Below are 13,234 nucleotides of genomic sequence, written 5' to 3'. Positions count from 1 at the left end.
ATTGGCTGAACCGGCTGTCCGTCATATGAGAGGCCGCGACTAGGCGGGATGAGAGCCATAGTTTGGTTGAGAAAACAATAAATGCGGCCTAGCTGAGATCATTTGACTGACTGATCTTCAACATCGCTGTTTTAATGCCACAGATGCTCACGTTAGAGAGCGCAGGCCTGTAAGAGCTGACTGGAGAAAAACACACGGTGTTTCAATCATCTCAAAGGGTTAATGGAGAGCACAACGCAACAGGCCTGTTTGTAAATGACACACCATCGGTTTTTTTCAGCGTTTTATTACATTGGCCACAGCTCAGGACTCAGTTGACACCAATAAATGAATGGAGAGATCTTCTAATATTGCTTTATTACTTTATAGAAATATACACCCATAACCCTTGGGCAAATGGGCGTTTTTGAGTTAATTATTATTACATTTTGAGAATTGATAATTGATAATGTGATGACTTGACTGCTCTCATGAGTGATTGTAATTAGGGAAGTCTGGCGCCCCCTAGCGCTCACAGACTGAAATATAATTATTATCCGCCGTGGCTGTTCCAGTTGATACATTTTCAGTTTTTATTTTAAACATGGCCGGATTAACCCCCTCTTCCTCCACTCTTTGTACACTGTGTATGCCCCCAGGTTTGCTGTGTGGTAATCTGACAAATAAAATTAATTTAGGAAAATGCACCATGTAAAATAAACTGGAGTAATGAAGGTATCACAACTAAACTCTGATATAGGGCCTCAACATCAGGTAATAAAGTCCACATGAAGGCCCTTATCAGATCAGATGATACTATATTTCAGTGCAGCAAATTCCCAAATAAAGTTACAATTAATGATATTACCACAAGCCTATTGCTGCACAGGGAACCTGCAACTTCTGCAGGTCCATTGGGATCTAGGGCCCCACAGCATGGAGCTCACACTCTTAATTTTCATATCATATTTACCATTTCAATTTAAATGTCACAAAAACCCATACATTTAAAGACCATATATAGTAAAATAATTATATTAGGAAGGCTCTTATTTTTTGTATTGAAACTCAGATCATTTTGGTCAGAATAGCTGGTATGTCCACAAAGTCTCCCATTACCATTAAAGCTTCTTCAGTCAGTGCATTAATGTGACACCATGAATTAAAGTCATGGTTTTCCATTTTTAGAAATACTTAGTGGTTCATCCGAAAATCATAAAAGCATGATGCCAATAATGTGGGAGTGTGTATGAAAGTGAGTGAGACACACACAGACAGAGAGAATAGGGAGAGAGAATAGAGAGAGAGAGAGAGAGAGAGAGAGAGAGAGAGAGAGGCGTGGTGGTCATGAACCAAGGAAGCGTAAGTGACTACATGTGACAGCGCACCACACTTTATCCATGGCAGCCCTGCAGAGATGAGCCTGCCTGTTCGCCAAAGCTTCCATCTGTCTGCGGCCCTGCTAGGAGTATCTGCTATTCACCACACTTACACTCTGCCCCACGCTGCTCTGCTCGGTCCACGCCAACGCCAACTCTGCTGGTGAGAGCTATATTTACAAACAGCTGCCGTGGCACTGGGTAGAGTACCATGAGAGGGAGGAGAAACACTGTTTTGCATGAGAATATTTAACTTTCACACCTCTCGCATATTACAGTATGAATTTGGTTATTTTTGTATGTTGATCTAGAAGTGATTCATAGAATAGATTCATTGTCTATCTTTATATAAGCTATTTGTGGAAAGAAATATGACAATGCATTCACTCCTGCACACTCATTAAAGGATATACACTCAGTCAACTTTATTATTTTAATATTTCTCCTCAATAGAAATTTCTGTGTAAATAAACATTTGTTGCAGGAGACTAACAGGCATATAGAGAAGCATCAGTCATACAACAACAGCAGAATAAAGGGGAAGTTTGGCGAGTTTGTAAGCTAGACAGGACGCCATGTGGAGCGCAGCAGTGTTTCAAACATTTTGAACAAAAAAAAAAAAGACAAATGCTCTCACCTAGTTTTTGCACAGGAGCCCACATTGCACATGGCTACTTTATAATTTTGTCACAATTAAAATGTCTCTTAAATAAACCCATCAAATATTCATACACAGAAACAGAGCAAAGTAAAATCACAGACAAACTTCTTTTTCCCTCTTTTTCGTCATTAATTTTTTTCTCAGGTGAAAATGATCTTAATTTGAACATCTTTTCTCTGCATTTAACAGAAAACACATTCTTTCATGCGCTTTATAATGAGATACAGATTGAAACCTTTCTTCTCTCCTACATCTGTTCCCCTCGCGTCACCCTCTGCTCCGTCACTCCTCCCTTTAAGTCATTCTCACTCCTCCTCTATCCAACTCTCCTCCCATCACCTATACAACACTTCAACCTGCTCCCCATCCACCTTTCTCACAAGGGGAAGACCAGAAACCCAGAGAAGGTGGAGTACTTCCAGCCTCCCATCAGGTTGCCTCTCTCCAGTCTGAGGTAGGCCTTATCCCCTTTCTCCATAATCACCAGGCCGGCGTTGGTGGCAGCTTCTCTGGTCACGTCCTGGTCCCCGGCGAAAGCTGAAATCATCGGCCAGCCGTTCACCATCAGGCTGACCTAAAGCAGACAATATGAAGGAATGAGAGAGTGCATGTCGGTCCTCTGGAGTCATTACTGTCAGTGTCATAGTTGAGGTGTTGTACCTGGATAGTTTGTCTATTGTAGGCCTTTACAACATGGAAGTTGAAGCTGTACACTCCTCTCCTTGGTGCCAGGAAGACACTGCTCTCTTGGTCAAAATGAGTGCCGACGTTCACCAGGATCTGAGTCCACAGATGATATGTGACATTATACATGAAACAGTAAAGGAGCACAGAGGATATGGCAGAGAAAAAAAAAGCCTTTTGGTGACCAGTGAAAAACAGATACCCCACACCTGCTCACTCCAGGGAGATCACAGACTTCTCCCAAACTCCTGAGTCATATTTCTACATGTCTATTTCCAAAAAAAAAGTCCTAAATGTCCATGATTACGCACGCGGATCATTCAGTATAATCTAACGGTTCTGTGGCCAAACGGCTGCACTGTGAGCCCAAAACCTCAGTGTTTACCTCACTGTCAGAACTCTAATCATATGTGCATCTTATTGGCAGAAGACTTCTGTCTAAAAATACTTAGAGTACAGTTTACAGAAGCTGAGCGGGAGAGAAAGTGATATATAACTATTCTTTTTCTTTTTTATCATGATGGCACCATGAAAAGATCTTCTTCTGTTAAATGGTTTGGGAAATGAAACTACTTCCAACATTAATGAGCATTTCACACTATTTTAACTATTTTGAATCGTGGGCTTTTTTTTTTTTTTTTTTAAATAAATACACCGCGGCGCTGAAACTTAAAGACACACTTCAGCAGTGACACACTCACATTATCAAAATAGATGATCATGGTGCGGTTGCTCATGTCCGTGGGCTCGTGGTTGGTCTGGCGGCTGGCGGAGAAGGCCACCCGGCCGGAGCCGGAGCGGACCGACATGCCCAGCGCGTTACCGGCCGGCTCAGATGAAGGAGTGGAGTCACATACGACCAAGCATTTCCCCTCAAGGATGATGGGCTCCGTGTCATTCTGGCCCCTGGACCCCATGGGTCCCCACAACAGGAGCACACCCAGCAGTAGCGGGAGGTCAAAGTTGTTTGATCTGGGGTGCATGACTGATCCTGGGCTGTTTAGGGTGACTATCTCTGATTAATTCTGCTATGAAGAAGTGTCACTTTGGACAATATGAAATGTAAATAAACATGCTATGATGACAGAAATTGTCCTTTTGGAAGTCCAAACCTCTCTCAGAGTTCAGAGTTGGTTGGATTAAAAGAGAAAGAGAGGAAACCTGCTCTATCTTTAACCTCTGTTCGGTTGTCGCTGGTATCACCTGCAATCAAACCAGCAAATGTGTCTCAAAACTAAATTACATTCAAATGAAATTCAGAATGGTTCATTGACCAAAGCTGTCAATCACAGCCGTTCTGTTTGTCTTTCTGCTTTTCTTGTCTGCCCACACAAATCCCAAATCTCTCCAGTGTCCTACGTGCTGTGTCAGCAGGGGGCCAGAATGACAGTCACACACACAAACCAAAAAAAAAAAAAAAAATCTCCTGGTATTTTCAAGTTGATTTCCTCAGCAAAAAATAAGACAAGAAGGAGGAAGAGAAGTAGCAGGGGACGTGAAGAGAAGATCTGAGGAGATAAAGGTACAGCAAAGTGAGTGAAGATCCAAGCTCAGACTTTAAATGGTGGCGAGGAAGATGTAAAAGATGCTGAGAGGGGAGGTGAGGAAAAAAAAAACAAAAAAAAAAAACAGATGAGGTAAGATTCTGGAGAGGTGACAGGGGAAGGATGTAGGACCCAGAAGGGAGTGAGAAAGAGAGAGGGAGTAGGGGAACAACTCCACTGAGTGACCATCTGTCTTCTACACGTATCCCCCACTCCCTCCCTCCCAGCACTGTTCAACACGCATTCCCTCAGACACACACACACACACACACACACACACACACACACTCTTTTTCTCACTTGTGCTCTTTTTTTTTCTCACACTTACACAAACACTAGTTATTACTTTTGCAATTTATTTGATTTTCTCTTCAGGTTCAACATCGTTTCTGTCGTCGTAACTCAGAAATTTAACATTAAGTTGGAGAATAGAGTCACTTTTGCCCTTGTCAAGTTCAAAATGTACATTTTTAAATACCATTCATTTATCTTTCACCAAAAGGAAATGATTCACAGTGCAAAATGATCTATTATTAACCTTAAAACAAGCGCTCTAACATAACCTGACAACTATTTGCTCTATAAACTACAATTCTAGCGTCGCAAGTAAATGAAAAACAGAGATGATCACCTGCTTCCATCTGCACAAGCTGGTATTCCATATCAGGTGAAAACAGTCCAAGCTGGGTTAAAGTGATATGGTCAAAAAAATCCTTGTTCTCTCGCTCCTCTATCACGTTATTTCACCGTACGACAGTTAGTCTGAGTGTTACCAAGACAGAGCACGCTCTAATCCCTCTGTCTCTCTCCCTCCCTCTCTCTCTCTCTCTCTCTCTCCCGCTCTCAGCCACCCCCCTTTCCGTCTGCTTATTTCTCACCCTCTATGTTTCATCCGCCCACTCACCTTTACAGTGAAATAAAGAAAATAGGATGATAATTGGGTATCTGAGACACTTCAAAGAGTACAGTTAGCGAGTGAGTGGCAGTTGTTTTCCCCTTTTTTTCTTTAATATCCAATCAAATCAGCGATTCCTTCTCTTGTGTCTTCAAGCCGAGTTAAAAAGGATCAAGGTAGCTTCAAGGTAGCGCACCTTCATGTGAGTGAAAACATTTGCAGCTCCACTGCTCCGTGGATGTGCAGCTACCTTTTTATGAGCCACTATAGCAGATACAGGGCTGGATTATACGTTCTTCACCAGGCTGGTGAAGCATGTATAGGCACAGCTACAGATCAGTGAAACAAATAAACACAACTGAACTTTCAGCTCCAGAAACACAGCATCACACAAAGTCTGTCATCCCCCCCCCCCCCCCCATTAATGAAACACTCGCCGATGCAATTCAATTCAACAGCACCATACAGTAGAGCCTCCGAAATGACCATGGAGCTGAATCAAACTCTCTCTGAAACAGCAGCGACAAAAACTGAACAGCATGGCCTTCATGGATCTAGTATTTATTTAAGTGCTGTTGTATTAGACTGCATCAGTTTTCGCCAGGTCTATCTAATAAACCGGCAACAGAGTGTATTATCAGCAGTCAGTCACTTACATTTCTGAATCACTGTGGAATTGAAAAGCACATAATAATCTCCCAATCTTGCTACGGAAAAAAAAAAAAAAAACATTTCTGGTCTTTTTCAAATGAGTCTTCATTTGCTCATCAAATCCTTCTCATACTCATGCATCAACGGTCCCCTCGCACTGTTCTGTGTTGGAAATAATTTCCATGTCACTATCACCTGATCACAGTTTTCGGTGGTGTGCTTTTGGAAGACAAGCTCAGCTAAAAAAGTTCCAGTTGGCAGAAGCTCCAGCGCAGAGTCTCGTTGTTCCAAATGTGGAAAATTAATCAACGCTGAATTGTCTTGGAGCGTCTTTATCTAAGTCAAACCAGCGCGGCTGCCAACAGAGTTATTCTCTGGGGCCTCCTTTCCCGTTCCTCCACCTCAGACTTTGACGATAGAGATGCGGCTGTTGAGCTCAGCTTTGTAGAGTCCGAAGCCCAGGCACACCGGCTGGGTGAACGTGGTGGAGAAGGTGTGGAGGTGGGTCAGATTGCTCGTTGGCCCCACCTCAGAGAAGGTGATGGTGCCCGCGCCGTAGTCCACGGCCACGGCGACGCGGTTGCTAGTCATTTGGCATGTTAGGCGGGTTTTTCTGCGGTTGTGCCAGGCAGCCAGCTTCCTGTCATGCTGCTGTGTCAAGCTCCACGACACCTGGGGATTTAACAGAGACATGGGGGTTAAAGTCTAAAGTGGCAGGTAAAGAAAGGCACTCTCAGTACTTTGATCATATTTAAAGATGCTACATGTATTTCAACAGTATATCAGTGCCATGTCAATTTTGAAGCCTTGGTATAACTGACATAAATTGCCCTACAGGGGTATTTGATGGGCAAATATTTTCTCCAGGGCGCAGCCAATACAGGAAGAGGGTTCTGTCCTTCTCCTATAACAAAACAGCCTTTTCATTTTCACTAAAGCCAGACAAAAGAAAGTCAGTGATGTTCATGAACTGAAACATGAAAAATATGGTGTCGCTACAAATACCACTGGCATTAGAGGCCCCCACCTATTTTATTTATTTACAAAAACAACAAATTACTGCTAAAAAATGTGACATATAGCACCTTTAAATGTTTCAGGGCTATCAACTAACCCAACGAGGTGGAAGACATACCTTGTTGTTCCCGAAGGCGTTGTCATCTTTCCCCTTCCGTCCGATACTTCTATAGCAGATGCCGATATCCCAGAATCCCTCAGCTTCCAGCTCCCAGTAGTGAGTCCCAGAGGAGAAGGTCTGGACAGTGAGAACCTGCGGCCAGTGGTCGAAACGCTCGGGGTGAGCAGCGCAGGGCAGACGGCTTTTAACCCGGGTCGCTGAGCGAAGGTCATCAGTGACGCTCAGGAGAGGATGGGCAGTGTTTGTGTCCAGAGTCAAAGGACTGCTTACTGTCAGAGAGAGACATAAAATAATATCTTTTGTTGCTTGAATTCCATTAATTGTGGTAATTTTTGCTGCTTTATTCTGACTCTAGTGGGTAAAACACAATCCACAGAATGGAAAAATGAGAACAAAGCTTTTCTTTCTTGAGAGAAATATTTCCAGTGGATGCTTGATTACCACACATAGAAGTAGTTGTAGTGAGAGTCAGAGGACGTCATAAAAATAAGTGATTAAAATCAAACCAAATCAAAAGTTGAAAGGATTGGGATATTTTAGGAAATATGCTTCATGGCGAGAGTTAGATGTGAAGATTGATGCCACTCTCACATCTGTCTGTTACACATGAAGCTACACGTGGAGTCGCGTCGCTTAGCTTAGCTTAGCACAGCTTAGAACATGGACACAGGTGAAAACAGCTGGCATGGCTCTGTCAAAAAGCAAAAAAAAAAGCTCACGATTAACGCATTGTATCTTGTTGCTTAATTTGTACAAAAACCACAAAGTGTAAATATGACTAGTCAGGAGTGTTGTGTGTTAATCAATGAGCTTTAGAGATGCTGTTTCCCACCGCTTCCAGTCTTTATGCTAAGCTAAGCTAAGCGGCCGCTGGCTGCAGCTTCATATTTAAGACAGATGTGACGCTGGTATAAATCCTCTCATCTAACTCTCGACAAGAAAGTGAATAAGCATATTTCCTCGAAAACATCAGACTTCTCCTTTCATAAATCAAAATAAATCTGCTACTCACAGAGCTCCCTCTTGAGTTCACTGAGGCAGCGAAGGGTGGCGGTGATGAACTCTCGATACTTGCTCTCTATGTCCTCCAAGATGTGCTTCCTGTCCAGACTGATGGCATCAGGTGTGAAAAGTGGGCTGTTCAGGTCAGCTAGTAACCTAGAATACACATGCAGTAGGAAAAATTAGCACATATAGAGCTTGTGTAATTACATAAGTGCATTCGTCCTTTCTTTTTCCTTGTTGTCTTTCTACCTCCCGCATACAAACATTTCCTAACATGCGTAAAGTATCTACATGCACAGCTAGATGAAGCATCACTGATTTATTCTGGACTTACTTTGTGTCATCTGATTGAAAGGCCTGAGGAAAGAAGAGTCAAGGACAGCTGAGAAAAATATGACATAAAAGGATTCATTCACACAAACAACTACAAATGTCCCCGTGAATGAGCCCAGCTGGATGAGACAGCAAAAAAAAGCAAGGTTATACTCACAATAACTAACCCCATCTGAGGCTCTGTACAGTTTGTTTGGTTGATTCGTACCATCTTTATTCCATGATAAACGAGCTCTGACAGTATGAATAACAATAATACTAAACATCCTCTGCTGCATCCTGTAGCTGCTCGGACTCTTTTAAAGCACTAACGAGCTTAAACTGACAGCATCCTCCCTGGGTTCAAATGGTAAACATTGATCCTATTTTCACTGACTTAATATACACAATCCAGAAAATACTGTATAAGCTTTGTGCCCCAGAGTGAGCAGTATAATATGTGGTAGTATAAGACAATGATTTGTCTGTATATTCATCACACACTTTCGCACCAGTTTGGTACCATTTAAAAATAAGGTGTTATTTTCCCACTGTCACACATCTGCCGGTACGCATCACATAAAACAGTGGATGTCATGGTAAATAGCACTGACATCAGTTCATTACTGTTGACTGAATTTCAGGGAAGGGCACAAGAGAGCTGCAACAAAACTCCCCAGTTGGGTTAAAAGTGGGGATGTTGCAGCTTTGACCAGATGATGGCACTAGATCTGTGGTTCCCAACCTGTGGGCCGAGGCCCAGTGGACCAACACATCATTTGCAGAACAGTTTATATATATAGATATATATATATGTTGAAAAACTTTGACTTTATTAAGGCCTATTACTGTGATAAGATGATTATAGGAAATATTTGTTGTGACGTTTGTCCGAATGGATGACCGAGGTCACAATATAATTCTCTGGGAGCCATAAATGGTAAAATAGTTGTTGAGATATTTCAGAAGCTAAATTGTTGCATCATCAGCTTCATTTTGACATGTGTATCATCGTTATTCACTGTGACCACCCTACAAACACTATAATACACTGGTGATGTACATCAGAGTGTCTGTTCAGCGCCACGTCTTACCCAGATGAGCAGGAAGGGGTCCGTCTCTGCCAGCAGCGAGGCCAGGTAGTGCTGGATGCTCAGCGTCTGGCTCATGTCGTCTCTCACTTTGGTGCAGTCCTCCTGCACACGCTCAATGACCTGCTGTCGCTCCCGCTTCGTGATCTCCCTCAGGGCCACCACCAGCTTCTTCACCTGGACCTGCAGGTTCGAGCCCAGCCGCTCCACCTGAGTGTCGTCCTTAGTCAGAGAGTCCTGCAACCAGCAATGAGGGATCGGTGGTCGGTGCCAGAACGGTGACTGATACATAAACAAACATCTCATCACAGAACCTCTTCTCCTGAGACACTCACTATGTTACACTGTCTTTGCACAGTTTATGTATTTTTACTCACAGCCATGCAGCAATCAATATTCTCATGCTCTTTGAGGATTCGCTCTCCATCTTTCAGCTTATCCTCTGCTTTTCTCAGCAGCGTCTGGAGAATGACCTGTGAAATCACACGTTCGGTATTTCAGCAGCCTCACACTGCTGCACAAACACACATAAAAACACACATTTATATTTATTCCGGCTCACCTTCAGATCATCTTCCACTTGTCTGAGCGCCTTCACTTTGTGCTGAACGTGGCCTCCCTCCAGCAGACAGTCGCCGCACACGTACACCCTCTCATCGGCACAGTAGTAGCGGAATATCTCTGTGTGTGTTGGGCACCTTCGCTGGGAGAGGTCCCCCAGCGGCTCCACCAACCGATGGGTGCTAAATGCCGGTCTTTCCAGATGGGGCTGGAGGTGTTCAGCACACAACGACACCTCACACCTCAGGCAGGTCTTGACAGCCAATGACGGCTGCCGTTGCTCCGCCTCGGGGGGGCAGCAGTCGCACCACACTTCGCCGTGCTCCTCCTGGCACTGGGGACAGGTAAAGTGAGCTTCACCCTCACCCTGGCTCCAGGCCTCGCGGATGCAGGTGGGGCAGAAGCTGTGACCGCAGGGCAGGGGGTGGACTTGGCTGAAGATGTCTCGGCACACGGAGCAGGTCAGCTCCTCCTCCAGGGACGCCATGGTGGGTGGAAGAAAAGACCCTGACGTGCGTTTTCGTCTGTGTCACAGAAAGCTACTCGCTAAACAGCAGATTTACAGAGAGAAATCAAACACACACTACTTCTACTAGATTCAATTCACTTACAAAACCTCATTAACAAAAAGTAATGATCATTTACATTCTGACAAACTGTAACCAGTCATGATGACAGACAAATTACATGCTGCTGTTACATGTAAGAAGCATTAATGCCCAGACAGAGCACAAGACACGGTTAGTAATGAGCTGCTGGCAAGTGGGAAGTCCTTGTTTCACTCCGACTGTGCACTCAGGCCAGTAATCCTGTCTATTGGGCTTTTGCCTACTGTGCTCTATGAATAGAGTACTTAACAATGTGATCACTATTACTGGGAAAAGTAATAGTGGAGAAACTGGACAAAAATAACACCTCATGACTTAATGCAAGGAAATACATCGACACTTGCAAACTAATGTCTTACAAATGACATAACGTTGAATCAGGACCTGCTGAACTCGTTTAACGCACAAACTGAACTAGTACCAGAGCTTAGTGAGACAATTTGATTTAATTAGCCAAATAACCTGCTGAGCAAACAGTAATATAACAGTATGTGATTATTAAGGAAAGAAAACAGTGACTTTTCGGTGTAAACGGGTTGTAACACTGACCGGAGGTGAGTGTTGCCTTGACTCAGACCCAGGCTGGTGTGGTGGAGGGATCAGGAGATCATCCTCGACAGCTTCTTGGCCCGACTTTACTCTGCATGTGTTCGGCTTCTGCACATTTAACACAACAGCACTTCACACATGTTCATCGCAGCTGAGCTGTAGCGGTCATTTTAAAACAACATCTGAAAACAGAAGTGGTATTTCTTACCCGGTGGTGCCCTGGTGTTTGCAGACTGCGGCCACCACGGTGAGGTTGTGTGGTCAGTATGTTGAGCGTGTAGGCTAATCCCAACAGATTCACCTCCCCACCCCCCACTGTTTGCTTCAGACATGGCTGAGGTCACGTGACACTCAGATGGTGGTTGGGTATTGGAGAAAATTATTAGGTAACTTTAAAGTTAAAAGCATTAGTTCTCAGAAGGCTTGTCTTAGTTATTTCTAGTGAATTCTGCTTAAACTTGTAGATTTTGAAACTACTCTGACATAAGGTATATACAACATGGGGTGGAGATATATATATATATCCAGTATATATATAACTGATATTGCACACATTTAACAAGTCCAAGTTGTGCTCCTTGTACCTGAAGACAGTATTTTTCCATAGCGCTTAAAAAGTAACCACAAAATTATCCCCAGGCTGATTCTGTCAACATAATTAATCAAATGCTGCAGGAGGAAGTAGGTGGAGAAAGCAATAAAGTATGTGCTAAATAAAGGAAGCAAAGGAGATTCACAAAATTCTTTCTCTATTTATCTTTATATTTCTCCTGTTTTTGTTCTGGAGTACAATGTATTATTTGCTCTTACATGCAGGTGCACATTTTCCTAGGTTTAGGTTAGGTTCACAGGCTCAAGCATCTTCAGTACAAGTGGTCAGGCCGCCACAGAAAGAGACGCTTTTTAAACAAGCAAGGTTGGTTCACATTCAAAGTTTTCCAGGTAACATTTCACCTCCCAAGAGAAATGAAAAGTGAGAGTACTTAGGAAGAAAGGGGTGAGTTGAACTCAACTGAACAGTGCTGCACACCTCATTAAAACTAATGCCGTCAAACACAATAGTCCTTTTTTTGTTGTTTTTTTTTTTAACCTTTTTGAAGGTTAGAAGCATCAATTATTGTTAGAACTGTTTGAGAGAGGCGGTGATTCAACTGTAAGATCATTTAGGAGGCTGTAACTCATGAGGGTAGAGGTTTACAGCCATGCTCTGCAGCAGCTCTGTGAGGGTGTACTGTAGTAGTGTTTAGCTAAATGCTAACATACTCACAATGACAATATACTGATGGTAAGCAGGAATAATGTTTGCGATTTTCGCCATCCAACTTCACCATGTTAGCATGTTAACATGTGCTAATTGGCCAAAACACAAAGTACAATTGGAGCTAATGGGGATGTGTGTCTAAAAGATGGTTGGCACTTTTTTAAACATTTTTTTTACAGAAATTCAAGGTCCCCAGACGATCTGTCCTGGAGATCTCCTGACTCCTTTGGCACCACCGTGAGGTTTACATTGGATGTAAGGGTGAATTATTATTGGATGAATTATTATGACATTTGCTGCAGACATTCGTGTCCCCGTCTGGATAAATTGTAATAACTTTGGTGACCCCTCGACTTTTGCTCCAGAACCATGATCAGGTTAAAATTTCTGTTTAGTCGATACTTTAGTTTATGACCAAACATGACTAATTACCCACAGCAATTGAGGCGACTTTGAGCCTTTTGGCAGGTGTCTGTCTGTCTGTCTGTCTGTCTGTCTGTCTGTGGACAGATTTTGTCATTGTAACAGCGTCTCAGCCGTGCAAGATGAAATCACGAAATATTACAGATGTCTAGTTTAGATCAAAATTAAGGCTGAGTTCAAAGATGGGTGAGTTCGGAGCACTCATGTAATAATGTAGTAATCACTGCATCAGGGACTTTTATCACTAAACTCTCATTAAACTCTTATAGTTATAGTTTTATTAGGAGAGACATAAAGAATACAGCGGAAGTATTTTCCTGCTGCAAAACACCTCCACAAACACCTGATGAAGCTCAAAGAGTTCCAGGACAGGCGACCAGACACTTCCCAGACAGCGACTGCCTTACAGTTAAGTTAATAAGTACTTTAAAAAGGGAACTGCAAACGAAGAGAGAGAGTTTTTCATCACACCCCCTTGCATTACAGTTGATAC

General features: G+C 43.1%; 2 protein-coding genes across 2 annotated transcripts; both read right to left on the bottom strand.

Annotated features, from left to right (window-relative positions):
- Positions 1-1,768: 1,768 nt before the first annotated feature.
- Positions 1,769-5,059, bottom strand: LOC111223839 (cerebellin-1-like). The gene is made up of 4 exons (XM_022748125.1): positions 4,879-5,059; positions 3,405-4,211; positions 2,680-2,799; positions 1,769-2,593 (listed from the first exon to the last, which is right to left on the bottom strand). The coding sequence occupies exons 2-4, from the start codon at positions 3,684-3,686 to the stop codon at positions 2,396-2,398; spliced, it is 600 nt and encodes a 199-aa protein (XP_022603846.1). The 5' UTR covers positions 3,687-4,211; positions 4,879-5,059; the 3' UTR covers positions 1,769-2,395.
- An 822-nt stretch (positions 5,060-5,881) lies between these two features.
- LOC111223838 (E3 ubiquitin-protein ligase TRIM11-like) lies at positions 5,882-11,315 on the bottom strand. Its single transcript, XM_022748124.1, has 9 exons — positions 11,266-11,315; positions 11,058-11,165; positions 9,902-10,446; positions 9,717-9,812; positions 9,343-9,576; positions 8,271-8,293; positions 7,944-8,089; positions 6,929-7,200; positions 5,882-6,465 (listed from the first exon to the last, which is right to left on the bottom strand). Exons 3-9 carry the CDS (start codon positions 10,385-10,387, stop codon positions 6,196-6,198), a joined length of 1,527 nt encoding a protein of 508 aa, XP_022603845.1. The 5' UTR covers positions 10,388-10,446; positions 11,058-11,165; positions 11,266-11,315; the 3' UTR covers positions 5,882-6,195.
- Between the last annotated feature and the right edge of the window lie 1,919 nt (positions 11,316-13,234).

This window comes from Seriola dumerili, unplaced genomic scaffold (genome assembly GCF_002260705.1).
Source record: "Seriola dumerili isolate Sdu_G_001 unplaced genomic scaffold, Sdu_1.0 BDQW01000116.1, whole genome shotgun sequence".
NCBI lineage: Eukaryota > Metazoa > Chordata > Actinopteri > Carangiformes > Carangidae > Seriola > Seriola dumerili.
Note: the sequence above shows the minus strand (reverse complement) of the source record. Positions and strands in the feature narration are given on the sequence as shown.